Genomic DNA, 15,027 nt, shown 5'->3' with positions numbered 1-15,027 from the left:
CACGATACATTGAGTATATTAAATATATAACGCCCACCCCTAGTGTAAATATCCAGTCAGCTTCATGGTTTCTGGATACTAAGATTACAGAATTCACCGCATTTCTGAGAGGTCAGTGAAGTTGCTTTTTTCTGGCAGTCTCCGTAATCAGCTGTCTTTTCAAGCCTTCAATTCGAATGTCTCTCGTTTCATCCCCGTCTCAATGCTAGTGAATGGAATTGGTTGAGGGATTTAATGTGCACTTAGATCACACAAGTGGTTTGATGTTAGTCACAGGACGATTAATTAGGCTTTTTACTGTAGCTTTATTAAAACTGTGTCATTCTAGATACAGCACAGACTGATTGGATATTGCTAAAATGGCAGTATTGATATTGATAAAACAAACATTGTACTCTGAATATATTCTGATCTCAAGATCCTGCATGGATCTACTCCCCAGAAATTGATCGAATGCCATTTGTTTGGTTTATTAGCAAAGTGAAAATCAGTAAACAGATGTTCTTTTCAATGTGATAAAGGATGAGCCAGTACTCACTGCTGCTATCAAAGCAAAAGTACACAAGTACACCTTAGCTTCACTGTGTTCCTATTTTGAGCGGAGCCATCACTTCTAAAGTTCTCTTCAATAGAAAAAGATCCGCCTGCTGCCACTCATAAAAATACATGTCCACTTGATTTTTCTGTCATTAAACAGTGTGTGGCATTCAGGATTAGCACCCAGATGCAGGACTTGCGAGACAAGAAATTACTTCCAAACAACTTTAAAGCTGATTTCAAAATAAAAAACAAAGCAGGGCTCGACCGAACGTAAAAGACCAAAGAACACAAAACACTGGGCAAAAGACCCAGGACCATGGCAGTGTTGTTGTAGACTATACATGTGTAATATTATTATTAAATATGTTGTTTGTGTGCTAACAGGGCGAATTCTGGACCTGAAGACGGGAACGGTGAAGAAGGAAGGACAACAGTCCTCCATGAGAATGTGCATGGGCTCCCGACGCTCGTTCATATGCCGAATGAGGTGTGTGTGATCAAGTTGTTTTTTTGGGGAGGGGGGGTTTTGATTTTGTTCCTTTAGAGCAGCCAAAAGTCAAGAGTGCTGTGGGCTACCTAAAAACCAAAAATTCCCATGGGCCCAGCCAAATATACATACTTAGTAAATTTCTGCTACTACCTTTGTGGCCCTCCAGAGTGCCCCAGCCCACACTTTGGGAATGACTGCACTAGAACAGTGCAGCGAACTCAAAGTTATATTACACAGCACATAAGACAAAGACGGACAACCATTCAAAATGATATTATAGTAACGAATGGGTTAAGCTTCATATGCACTTTTATGGAGTAGATTGTGGAATGTTTAGCTTGGATGTTAGTGTGATCATGAATTTTTATTTTACTAGTTTCTCTGGGTTTAATTTCAGATCAGTTTTATTTGTCAGATTGTTTAAATATATAATGCAAATGTGATCCATGGAAATGTCATTTTTCAAGTGTACTTTTTAGTAATCACTGCATCAGTCATTTATTTGGGTAATGTTAAAGTGTTTGGGGAAAGCAATGTAGTCTGATGTAAGGCCAAATCTGCTCTTTGATTGCTTTCAACTTGAGCTTGCATGTCAGCTGACTGAAATCTGTTGAAATGCAAGCAAGCACAGATGAAATGGGTTACAGTGATTCTTAGCAGCGTTTGATGTATTGTAACAGGAAGGGAGCGTCTTTGTTTTTTCTACTTTGCTGTTTTAGTCTTTGCTGCGTTGCCCCTGGATCCCTTTAAAAATGGGTCATCTTAGACCTATAGGGCAGTGGTGAGACCAAGATTGAGACTTAAGTTCAGTGTAATATCTATTGAGATTGTATGGTATGCTGACGAAAGGAAATGGAAGCCTGGTTATAATGATGTTCTCTATGCCTCCCTCTAATCACTGCAGCGTTAGTCCAGACAATAGCAGCCATTTAAGTGCAGAGTACAGTCACTTATCCTGCAACCACAACAGCCTTCCTACTGTGTTAGGAGCTATAAAAAGGTAACACTGACAATGACATCTAATTTAAACAGGGACAGTGGATGTTAATGGATATCTATTAACTAAAAATATAAAATGTAAATCTAGCTCCAGAGCAGATCACATAACTTATTTCTGGTGTGAAGTTTAAGTGGTCACAGAAATGGTTGGGGATCTGTCATTGTTTTGAGATTTTTACATAAATGTGGGCAGAGTAGAGCACTGCTTTATTACCACTGGTAAGCTATTCAGTGACAGCACAGTTTGTCTAAATGTAATGTGAGACACCTCAAAGGAGGTGTAGTTGTAACGCAAAGTTATTTAAGGGCTAGTGTTATTGCAATGGATGGGTTTACTGACTGACGCGCAGAAGAAATAGTTCTTTATGGAGCCTAGATGGTGTGAATGACGAGACCAAAGACTGCAATATCTTGCACCAAAAATATATTGAATAAATGGGGGAAATGGAACAAAATAATACAACATAAATAAATGCCCACAATTAAATAATAAATCAATTGCTGTGATTTTCTGTGCAAGAGTCTTTTTGTTAAGAGTCCTTTTTGGTCCTTTTCTTTTTAAAGTTCACTTTTAAGGTATTCCTCCTTAGGGTCCAGCTTCATACAATGGGGAAATATGTCCGTAATCCAAAGACGGCAAAGTGGGGGAAAAGAGGGGAAAAAAACAAAGAATGGTCCTACCGGCTCGCCACTTCAATATGAAGATCATCAATTCAAAGGGGGGAAAAAAAACCTGACCTGTAGGTCAGAAAAATGTCCATTAGCACATCAAGTTCGATTCAGTTTACCGGTAAACAAATACATTTTTCTGCAACTCTATGCAACATGAATCATCATCATTATCATCAACAAATGTACAACAGTTAAATTAATAATCATCTTGGCTACGTAGCTTAATCTATACATTCCAGTAGCGTTCGCTACAAACAAATGCAAAAACAACAATAAAGAAAAACAACTGTCTAACAGACAGCATAGCCGAATTCAAAGCAACACATAACAATAATCATTCAATTGCACTTTGTTTCAAAGTAAGCCCATTAAAGTACTTAAGTAAATAAAAGTGTTCAAAAACAGCGGTTTTTGAACCGGAGTTCTGCTCGCGGTGGGAACGCTGCCGAACAAAGGCATTTTTTAATCGCGAAAATGATCGACTGGTTACTGACAACTAAAAGGTTGTTTTTGGTAGATATTAAGGACACTTACCGCTGAGGTGAAATGAGTTTATAGATGAATTGAGGGGAGAAAACGCTTTGTTTTCCAACGCCATTCTAAACGCCATAAGCTTACAGCCACATCAGGAGTCGAACCCGGAAGTATCCCTCCACAGCCGGTTTTCAGAGTTGCCGCAACGTGGAAGGAGCCAATCAGGAGAGGGACCTCAAATCAGCTGACGTGGGTCATGTGACAGGGTGTAGTTGATATGGGTTACAGGTTCCCCCCTCGATCTCATGTACGTCCCTGTACATGGTGGCTGGTTCCGGATGACAGGTTGTTCAGTGGCAGTAAGTAGATGGTCCTCTTCATCCTCCAGTGCATGAGTAAAGGCAGTGGTTAAGCCATGGACTAGTGCCTGAATACTCTTCAAGATGGGCTGACCAAGCTTAGAGTATTGCATCCGGTCTGGTGGTTTCCTGGTCCGAGTTGATGTTCTCAGAGGTTCTAGTTCAAAGCTGGAGGTGTCAGAGTTAGATGGTAGATCAGCAGCAGAGGACATACTGGGCTCAGTCGGCAATTCAACATTGGTAGGTTCAGCAGAGGACAGACTCTCCTCTGATTCCACAGTATCAGGAGCTTCCTCCTCGACAGGGGTTTCCGAGTCAGGGGTCTCGCTCCCTGCTGGCTCAACAGGAGGCAAAGGGAGCGTAGCAGGTTCACAGAATGGCGTATCAGATGGTAAAGTTTCAGTGACTGGAATGGTGGATGAAGGTTTTGGCAGATTGCGGACAGTGGTGAATTGCAAAGGCTCTGAGACAGGATCATACCATTGATGCGGTATCATGTCATCCTCATCTTCTGACTGGGGTTGTGTACAGTCCTCATCAGAAAGGTTGATTGACTGCTTCCTGGTTGGTTTTACAGTTGTTCGGTTGGTTCTATTGGAATGCGGCAAGAATCCACATGGTAAGAGGAGATCTCTGTGTAGAGTACGAATCGGTTTGATTTGTTCTCTGGTCGGAGAGTGTACACTGGAAGATTGTCTGCTCTTTTTACCACCACATAGATGTCTGGTTCCCATTTGTCTGCAATTTTGTGTTTGCCTCGGAGTTTCACATTACGTACCAGCACCCTGTCACCAACGTCCAGTTCAGAGGGGGTTATATGCTGGTCAAAACGGCTCTTGTTCCTTCCCATGAGCTTCTCTGCATTTCCAATGGCAATTTTGTAGCTCTTTTCTAGATTTAACTTCAGGTTCTGGACATACTGTGAATGAGTGGGCTGATTGTCGTCCACAGGCAGTCCAAAGACCAGGTCAATCGGGAGGTGAGGTTGTCGACCAAACATGAGCTCATAGGGTGAGTAGCCAGTAACATCACTCCGGGTGCAGTTGTATGCGTGGACCAAGGGCTTAACAAAATCTTTCCAGTGAGTTTTCTCTTCAGTGGTGAGTGTTCCGAGCATATTCAGGAGCGTTCTGTTAAAACGCTCGACTGGATTACCTTGTGGATGGTATGGTGTAGTTCTGATTTTGTGAATCCCAGCCATTTTGCAGAGTTCTTTTATTGTGCGTGACTCAAAGTCTGGTCCTTGATCACTATGGAGCTTTTCTGGGATACCATAATGAACCAGGAAATTGCCCCAGAGACATTTGGCAACAGTCTTTGCTTTTTGGTTTGGAGTGGGGACAGCGACAGCGTACTTGGTAAAGTGATCTGTTATTACAAGGATGTCTTTGGTTCTGCTCCTGTCAGGTTCCAGTGATAAAAAGTCCATGCAAACCAGTTCCAGAGGTCGATAAGTTCGAATGTTCACCAGGGGTGCTGCTCTTTCGGCTAAAGCTTTCCGCTTGGTGCATCTCTCACGTCTTCACTTTATTCGACACATCATTGGCCATTTTCGGCCAGTAGAATCTTCGACGGACGAGGTCGAGTGTACGCTCGATGCCCAAATGACCCATCTTGTCATGCAGTTCTGACAGTACTTTAGCCTGGAATTTCTGAGGTAACACTAGCTGGTAGTAGAGCTGGTCCCCAACTTGCCTCCTTCTCACGAGAATGGCGTTTTGGAGCTCCAGGCGATGTTGGTCTCGGAGTAGAAGGGGCAGTTCTGGGAGTTCATCCCACAAGATGGGAGGTGGACTTTGCCCAGTCTCTAGCAGCAATATGACATGCCTCAGGGTCTGGTCTTCCCTCTGTCTCTCAGCGATTTCAGCGTTTGTCAGCTGAGAAACAACAGAAGATGCAAACTGAGTGTTGTTGACGAAGCTGTCAGGCAAACTGTCGGCATGGGCAGTTAGGGACTGGATGAGTGCGGTGGTGGACGTCTTTTCCGCCATGCTATAAACGAGCTGACGGTCACAAATGGCTTTGACCGTGTGCTGATCAATGGAAATTGAGGAAGACTGATCCAGATGATGTTGGGCAAATCGGAGAATTCTCTCCCTCTCCTTTTGGGACATTTGGTCATTGGAGAGTTCTCCATGTGGCCTGCGAGAGAGAGCATCAGCATCTAGATTTTGCTTACCAGGTCTGTACATGATTTTGAATGAAAATGTGGAAAGAGCAGAGAGCCAACGGTAACTGGTGGCATCTAATTTAGCAGAGGTAAGTAGATAGGATAGGTGAGTGGGTTGCTGTCAGTAATGACAGTGAAGTTGGTGCCGTAGAGATAGTCATGAAACTTCTCCGTAACAGCCCACTTGAGAGCCAGAAATTCCAGTTTGTGAGCGGGATATTTTGACTCACACCTCGACAGACTGCGACTTGCATAGGCAATCACCTGGTTTTGTCCTTGTTTGTCCTGGTACAGAATAGCTCCTAGCCCGGTAGAACTAGCATCTGTATGGAGAAGGTAAGGCTTCTGGGGATCGGCGAAAGCAAGTACTGGTGCTGTGGTGAGTTTTTTGATAATGGTGTCAAAGGCTTGTTGATATGCAGGAGTCCAGCGACTGGCAAGTGGTTCCTTAGGATCCAAATATTGGTCTCGCTTGATGGTGGCTCTGAGTTTCCGCTGTGATGGAGGATATCCAGCAGTAAGGTCATGCAAAGGTTTGACGATGTTGGAGTAGCCTTGGATGAACCTGCGGTAATATCCTGCGAAACCCAGGAAAGAGCGGAGTTCTTTAAGATTCTTTGGAACCGGCCAGGACTTAAGTGTCTCGATTTTATCTGGATCTGTCCGCACACCGTCTTTTGACACAACATGCCCCAGGTATTTTACGGATTTCTGGAAGAACATGCACTTTTCAACTGAGAGCTTGAGTCCAAATTCCTTCAGACGGTGAAGGACTTTCAGTAGTCTCCTCTCATGCTCTTCAAGTGTTGGTGCAAAAATAATCAAGTCGTCAATGAAGACCAAGACTTCTTTCAAGTTCATTTCTCCCATGCACTTTTCCATTAGTCGTTGGAAGGTACTGGGTGCATTTGTGACTCCCTGGGGCATTCTGTTGAACTCATAGAATCCAAGTGGACATACAAATGCTGTTTTGCTCTTGTCTGCCTCCTCCATTTCAATCTGATAATAACCAGATTTAAGGTCAAGGACTGAAAACCATTCTGATCCAGAGAGAGCTGTAAAAGTATCCTCCAACTTTGGCAATGCATATGCGTCTTTGATGGTCTGCAGATTTAGTTTCCGGTAATCAATGCAGAGCCGCACACTCCCATTCTTCTTTCACACCACGACAATGGGTGACGCAAAGGGTGAGTCTGACTCTCTGATGACCCCAGAGTCAACCAGCTCCTTCAGGTGTTGGCGCACAGCATCCAGATCTTGAGGATGGATTGGTCTTGGGCGCTGTTTGAAGGGAGTAGGGTCAGAGAGCTTGATCTGATGTTTCACTTTGTCGGTTTTCCCAAAGTCAAGATCGTGTTTGGCAAAGACATCATGGAGGGTGTTTAACTTCTCAGTAATACGACTCTTCCATACCGGTGTTAAGGGGGAGTTACCAAACTTGAAGTTGAATCCAGAAGTTACAGGGTTAGGAGGCATACTGTCATGACTCCTTTCTTGACACTGAATGGACTGAATGGCACTGATCTCTGCAATGATGGCTTTGGCTGGGAGGGTTACATCATGATCAGACTGGTTGCAGATTACCACAGGTAAGTGGTATGGCTGGTGAGAAGGGAAATCCATGACACAAGACGGGACCATTAAGCCACCTGGCAGAGGCGACGAAGTCGGATGTTCCACCAACACAGCCTTCTCGGCCTGGAGGCAGCGTCCAAAAATTAACCCCTCCAAGGCAACCGTTTTTCCAGCTGGGATGGTCTGTGGTCCGTCAGTGTGCAGCTTGATGATTCCGTGATGACTACTATTGGCCAGTCTGTATTGTTGCCCAAGAATTTTCAGCACCGTTCTGCATCCATGTGGGGCTGGAAAGGAGTGTTGTTGGTCTGAGAATGTTTTCTCATATGCCAAGTCCAGAGTGTTTGTACCAATCAGTATTGATGGCTGTTGAGCTGATTGGACATCAGGAACTACCAGGGCAAGTGTATCAACAGCTGTGGTGGAACCCAAGAAGTCGGGAGGGAAAGTGACATTCATCTCCACATAACCAAGGTATGGAACAGCTTGGCCATTCGCTCCTTCTATCTCCAGAAGATTTTTCAGAGGTTGTATCTCTTGGTCAGAAAGATAATCATGGTGGAAGGAGTGAGAGATGGTGGTTACCTGAGACCCAGTGTCTAACAGGCAGTTGAATACAGTCCCTCCAATCGTGACTTGTGCTGTACTTCTGGTTCCAATGAGTCCTTTAGGCAATGTGATGGAATGCCCATTTTGCTTGTAACTGGGACATGGGTTAACTGCAGCCTCCGTCTGTCCCTCCACAGAGACTGCCTCTAGTTTGATGATTTGTTATTGCTGTCCCAAGCCTGCTGTCTTTTTTCAAGTTGTTTTTTCTTTTTCAGAACCAGTGTTGGGTTCGGAGGGTTGGCGCATCCTGCTGACATATGCCCATCCTCTCCACATTTAAAGCAGTAGCCTGCTCTAGGCCGGGAACTGTTTGCACTACTGCTGGGTCTTGGTTGTGCTGATCTGAGTTGAGGTGGTGCTGGCTTGGAGAATTGAGATTTCTGTGAGAGAAGAGCAGCCATTTGACTCTGCAGTTTCTGCATCTGTTGCTTCAGTTCATTAATAGCCTTGGTGTCTGAATGGCTACAAGCACGTGCTCTGAGAGTGAACAGCGGCACGAGGCTTGGATGCAGTCAGGTGCTTCTTCATGAGATTCTCCTTAGCCAGCTGTCTACCCTCCTCAGTTCGAAGCAGTAGGAGGAGCTCTGCAAAACATGGGGGATCACTCCTCAAGTTCTCCAACTGTAATTTGTTTATGATATCGCTATCCCAGTATCCTCGACAAAACTGCTTGAGTAAATGTTTGTTGAAGTCTGAAGACAAGATACCACCTCTTTTCATCAGTGTTTAATGTGAGTTGTAAACGTTGCAAAAAAGCAGAGGGTTTCTCACCTGGATCCTGTAATGTATTCAGGAATTGAGCAAACAACTCCTCTCCATCTTGTACTGTGGCAAAAGCAGAATCCAACACTTTTAAATAGATGGATGGAATTGTGTTTGAGCCCAGCCCTTTTACAACATCTGCTGCCGGAGGTAGCAAACTTTCAAGGATGCGACGAGTGATCTGTAGAGGTGCTAAATTTGGATCTGCCAACAGCAGTTCAATGTGAGATCTCCAGGTCTCATGTAATACTATGTGAATAAAATAGTGGTATTTTCTTTTAATGGTCAAACCTCAAAAATGTGTATTTGTTCAAATAGGAATGGCTTATTATCAATAATTTTTACAGTTTTTTGATTAATAATCATTAATTAATTATTTAATTAATGAATGATGTGTTGATTCAATTATATTTTATTTATATAGTACCAAATCGCAACAAGAGTTGCCTCAAGGTACTTTAATATTGAAAGGTAAAGACTCTACAATAATAATTCACCTTTTAATCACCAGGTAGTGAAAGACTGCTAAAAAAAAAATCATAGCTGTAGGAACAGCCTAGCTACACTGACTGTCAGTAATGGCCTCATTTACTTAAAATGTTAAATTTTATAGTTTTGGAGAATTCCAGCACTTCTTCCACTGACTCCTTTTAGGGGTCACTACAGCTGATCATCTGCCGCAATCTCACCCCATTTTTAGCATCATCTTCTGTCACACCAGCCGTCTGCATGTCCTCTTTCAGTACATCCATGAATCTTCTCTGTGATCTTCCCCTTTTTTCCTGCCTGGCAGCTTCATATTCAGTCTTCTTTGTCCAGTAGATTTACTATCCCTCCTCTGCATATGTCCAAACTATCCCAACCTTCCCTCTCTAATTTTGTCTCCAAACTACTCAATCAAAGATGTCCCTCCGATATACTAATGTCTTATGTTGTCCATCCTATTCACTCCCACTGAAAACCTTAACATCTTCAACTATGGCACCTCATCTTGGCATCCCGTCTTTTAGTTAGTGCCACCACTGCTCCTTTTGATGACCACTTTTGATGGATACTGGCCATTAAAAATCAGGAGTCTGTTCACATGTCATGCCTGTCAGTGTAAACCCTTGATCTTGTGAGCTTTATTTATTGACCTTTTGTCATGCATCTGGTGCAATTCCAGTTGAACAGTCCGGCAAATGATATTTTATGGTTTTATTTCGTTGCATTGGACTTGGAGTTGCTCAGGTAGACTTCATGCAAATGGTGTTTCTCATCTAGAAGCTGCTTGATTTTCAAATATAGACAGAAATTCTGTCTATAAGAATAATGAACAGAATTGGTGACAAAGGGCCGTCCAACACCCACGGGCAATGAGTCTGACTTATTGTCTGTGGTCCAAACTCTTGCAACGGTTGTATGAGGACCGAATGGCTCCTAGCAATGGCTCAGGCTTCCCGTACTCCCGAAGCACCACCCACAGAATCCTCAGAGGAAGGTAGTTGAATGCCTTCTCCAAGTTAACAAAACAGACATAGACTGGTTGGGCAAACTCCCATGCGTCTTCATCCACCCCAGGGGCTCTGCCACCAAGGAGTTGTTTAACTGCCTCAGTGATCTCACCCCCTAGTGAAGGACGACTCGTCCCCCTTGTTCCCAGACTCTGCTTCCTCTACGGAAAACGGTATAGGATGAAGGAGGTCCTTCAAGTATTCTTTCCACCACCTGACAATATGCTTAGTTGAAGTAAGCAACGCTCCAGCCACAGTATACAGAGTAACTTGACAGATTGGCAGTCCAAAAGTTTTTTTCTGTTGGCCTCTCTGAACTCCTCCCACACCCAAATTTTTGCTTCAGCCATTGCCTGGGCCATGTACCGCTTGGCCTGCCAGTACTGATCGGCTGCCTCCAAAGTCCCACAACCCTGATAGGACTCCTCCTTCAGCCTGATAGTGCCCTCCATCTCCAGTGTGCACCATCTGGTTTTAGGGTTACCACAACGACAGGCACCAGCCACATTTCTGACACAGCTCAGTGAAGCTTCATGTGCTGAACATGGTCCACTTAATGTCACTAGTCTCCTGCTGAATAGGATAGGATCAGGATATTCTTTATTATCAGGATGTCCTAAAAACTCGCTGAAAAGCCTTCAGCTGATCCAAAATGCTGCAGCAAGGGTACTGACAGGGACTAGAAAGAGAGAGCATATTTCTCCTGTTTTGGCTTCCCTTCACTGGCTTCCTGTTAAATCCAGAATTGAATTCAAAGTCCTGCTCCTCACATACAAGGTCTTAAATAATCAAGTCCCATCTTATCTTAATGACCTTGTAGTACCATATCACCCTATTAGAGCACTTTGCTCTCGCTCTGCAGGCCTACTTGTTGTTCCTAGAGTATTTAAAAGTAGAATGGGAGGCAGAGCCTTCAGTTTTCAGGCCCCTCTTCTGTGGAACCAGCTTCCAGTTTGGATTCGGGAGACAGACACTATCTCTACTTTCAAGATTAGGCTTAAAACTTTCCTTTTTGGTAAAGCATATAGTTAGGGCTGGACCAGGTGACCCTGAATCCTCCCTTAGTTATGCTGCAATAGACGGAGGCTGCCGGGGATTCCCATGATGCATTGAGTTTTTCCCTTCCAGTCACCTTTCTCACTCACTATGTGTTAATAGACCTCTCTGCATCGAATCATATCTGTTATTAATCTCTGTCTCTCTTCCACAGCATGTCTTTATCCTGTTTTCCTTCTTTCATCCCAACCGGTCGCAGCAGATGGCCCCGCCCCTCCCTGAGCCTGGTTCTGCCGGAGGTTTCTTCCTGTTAAAAGGGAGTTTTTCCTTCCCACTGTCGCCAAAGTGCTTGCTCATAGGGGGTCATATGATTGTTGGGTTTTTCTCTGTATTTATTATTGTGCGATCTACTGTACAATATAAAGCGCCTTGAGGCGACTTTTGTTGTGATTTGGCGCTATATAAATAAAATTGAATTGAATTGAATTGAATTGAATTGAATGCTAGTCTGCCTACGGTGCCTCTTGCAGGTGGTGGGCTTATAGGAGGGTGGGCTCATGTCGCTTCTTCGGGCTATGCCTGGCTGTGCCCCATCGGCTAAGGCATGGCCACCAGGCACTCTCCTTCGGGTCAAACTCCCCAGGCCTAGCTCCAGGGCAGGACCCTGGTAACTCTATCCCAGGATGGGTGAACTGTTCCCTGGATTTTACATTCATAGGGGTTTTCCGAATCCCTCTTTGTCTGGTCCCTCACCCAGGATCAATTCAAATGACAACATAGCCCCCTGGGATCCCTGGGACAGACAAAACCTCTCTATCACGATAAGGTAGTGATTCACTGTGGGGCATTAATATAGGGATTTGCTAATAGAACAAAGACAATGCGCTAATAAGGCATGATGAACCAAGGTGCATTGCAGTGATTCAAAAGCATGACATCTTTACATGGTTTACATATACTGACTTTACTAAGACTAGGATACAGTGGGTTTAAATCAAGTCTTCGAAGTGTGTGTGTATTTTGTCGATAAAGTGTTACAGAGTGGTGACTTGTTGATTCTTATTCTGTAACATTAGATTTGTACATAGTCAGCTGTGAAAGTGTGCACTCACCAGGCTTCTAATTTTCTGCCACACCAGAAAAATCCAATATATGACTCGTACCTGATTTTTAAATTGAGAGCCATAACCTTTTTCACACCACATATCCTCAAGCTATATGCCTTTTTATCCTTAAGTAATATTACTAGAAATGTTGCCTCAGAGAGTTTTCTTACCAGGTGGCTGATGTTCTGTATACTTCACAGATCATTAGAATTTCCCTCTGTGTATATTCTCTCCACTCCATCGCTTCAGACCCTTTGCAAATCCAGTTTCTTTCTAAATTTGTCTTTTTCTCTCTGTTCCCTGTCAGGATATGACTCGGTTTGCCCCACAGCCCTCATTACCCTTTGGCAGAAATTACATGAAAGCAGCACTGACTCCTTTGAGAGCTTGGAAAAGCTTGTGTTTAACTTAAAAAAACCCTCACCTTTTCCATTTTTTCCCTAACATTCTGTTTTTGTTATTGCCAGAGTGTGCTCTTAGCTTGTTTGGTCTGGATCTGTCACAAAGGCCTGAGAGTTGCACGAAACTCGGTGTGTTATATTCTCAGAAATCTGTCGAGATGACTTTTTTCCTGTTGCTATTCTGGCTCTTCATAATTCAAACAGCATGCTGAAAACACTGAAATGCATCCCCTCTGTGACACATGCAGAAACAGCACTAAAGGAGAACACAGCATGATCACCAGGCTAACATTTCTGTGGAGCCTTTATTAGATTGAGTCTTGTTTATGTAATGTTCATCCGCAAAACTAACCTATGGAGAGAAATTTGCTGCAGAAGTGTTGCAAATGTGTGCAAGATGATCTACAAGCATAAACTTTACAAATGTGTACAATAATTTGTGGGTAACTTTTAAAGACTGAGTGTGTGCTTCAATCCACACACAAATATGAAGCAATCTGACCACACGTAAAACTATTTTACTAACCATTTTCCATCCAAAGCTGAATAAATACTTACACAAATCTTAGTTTACACTTGTGGATCATATCTTACACATTTGCAACACCTTTGAGGCAAATATCAATTTAGTTATTAAATGGTAGTAGTGTCATCTTCATTATGTCCAAATTTCAAAACGCTTTCCCTTATTTGGTGATTTGAGTTGCCTGTGGCTTAGTTAGTGGAATGGGCTGTCCACCAACCACAATGTCAGAAGCCTCTCCACATAGCTCAGACTCACTGAATTCTGAAGCCTTTCTGTATCCACAAGTCTGCTAAGGTCCACTTGGGTCATAAGTCAGATGTCATCGTCAGACAGTGAACATCTCCACAGAGAATTCACATTACATTACAATACTACACATGCCCCCTAGACTTCAAGTGGACTGAAAAAGATATAACAGGAATGACTGCTTGGACTTTTCATCTCCAGCTGTCCATGTCTGCAAGAGAAGCATAGTCAAGGCTTAAATTGCTGCAGATGACAGATATAGTCCTTTCACAGCAGGAAGTAGAATCTACTGAAGGTTAAAAAGGAATCATGTGGACGGTCATATGGATGGAAAAGGGCACTACCATGACGATAGAAATATTTCATTGTAGGAATTCCACCTGCAAAATATTGGTAATCCGAAAGTGGTATATTGTGTGCCCCAAAATATGCAAAATATGCCATCTGTCAGATAACACAGATTTTACATGTTGGATATGGCGGTTGCTGTTCTGCTGCTGCTGAACTCTCAGTTCAAAATGTCTGCTGTAGCTCAGGTGGTAGAGTGGGTCGTCTACTGATTGGACGCTGGCGGTTCGATCCCTAACTTGGACAATATACTAACCCAAAGTTGCTCTCCGATACATTGGAGTATGAATGTGTGTAGATATTTGAAAACACTTTAGGAAAGCATAGAAAAAGTGCTTGTATGAATAGGTCTAAAAAGGTGACTGAAGCTGCTAATATACCCTCACAGTGGTCGCTTCGCTCTTGCTCTCTGCTGTACCTTCATCGCTCAGATGCAGTCAATCCACTGCACTATATTAGCTGCACTGTATAAAGCCGCTCCTAAACGATAGGTGTCACCAATCAGACAATATCGTGCCATACGAAGAAGTTAAAGCTGAAAGCCAAGTGGGTCTTTTCACAAAATCAAGTTTGCAACATCTCTTTTTGTGTGTCAGTGTAGCTTCTGTGTAGGATTACTATTAAAATGGCGGTAAAAACTGGCATGATAGTACGCTTGTGTTTTCAACCCAGCTGCATCGGCCGCGGCACAGCGCACCAAATAAAATTTAAGATGTGCACGACCAGCCGATGCATCACAAAGATTGTGTCTTGTGACACAGAATGTGATGTGAAAATCATCTTGAGACGCAAGCGACGTGGCGAGCATAAAAACGACTGGACTGAAGGCATATTGTATACAGGGCTTTGAGGGACAGTAAAAACTCCCTATATAAGAATCAGTCCATTTACTGTGCACTGTTTTTGTTTTGTTTTGTTTTTTTCCTCCCCCTTCTTTATTGTGGTGCTAATGTGTGATTGTGCAGATTTTAGGCGTGGGCCTGCATGGGCTTTGTCTTGTGACAGAATAATTATTTGGGAAGGCTTTTGACACTGTAGCTCATGTGCTATTAAAGCAAAAACATATCAGTGTTGGACTGACAGAACAGGTGGTTGAGTGGTTTGAAAAATATCTTTCCAACAGAACTCAGTGTGTGAAGGCTGAAGGCATTACCTCTTGCTTCCTTGGTGTGGTTAAAGGTGTTCCCCAGGGATCAGTTCTGGGCCATCAAGGAGTATCAGTTTCCAATTTTATGCCGATGACACTGTGATGTATTCTTTT

General features: G+C 43.3%; 1 protein-coding gene across 5 annotated transcripts in view; it reads left to right on the top strand.

Moving 5' to 3' along the window:
* arnt2 (aryl-hydrocarbon receptor nuclear translocator 2) overlaps window positions 1-15,027 on the top strand; it is an 89,746-nt gene that overhangs the window by 23,923 nt on the left and 50,796 nt on the right. For all 5 annotated transcript variants that reach the window (XM_039597929.1, XM_039597965.1, XM_039598040.1 and 2 more), the window contains one exon: window positions 925-1,027. In XM_039597929.1, coding sequence (XP_039453863.1) covers window positions 925-1,027 — 103 coding nt within the window. The remainder of the gene's footprint in view (window positions 1-924; window positions 1,028-15,027) is intronic.

This window comes from Oreochromis aureus, linkage group 1 (genome assembly GCF_013358895.1).
Source record: "Oreochromis aureus strain Israel breed Guangdong linkage group 1, ZZ_aureus, whole genome shotgun sequence".
Taxonomy (NCBI): domain Eukaryota; kingdom Metazoa; phylum Chordata; class Actinopteri; order Cichliformes; family Cichlidae; genus Oreochromis; species Oreochromis aureus.
This window is presented reverse-complemented; position numbering and strand designations above follow the sequence as displayed.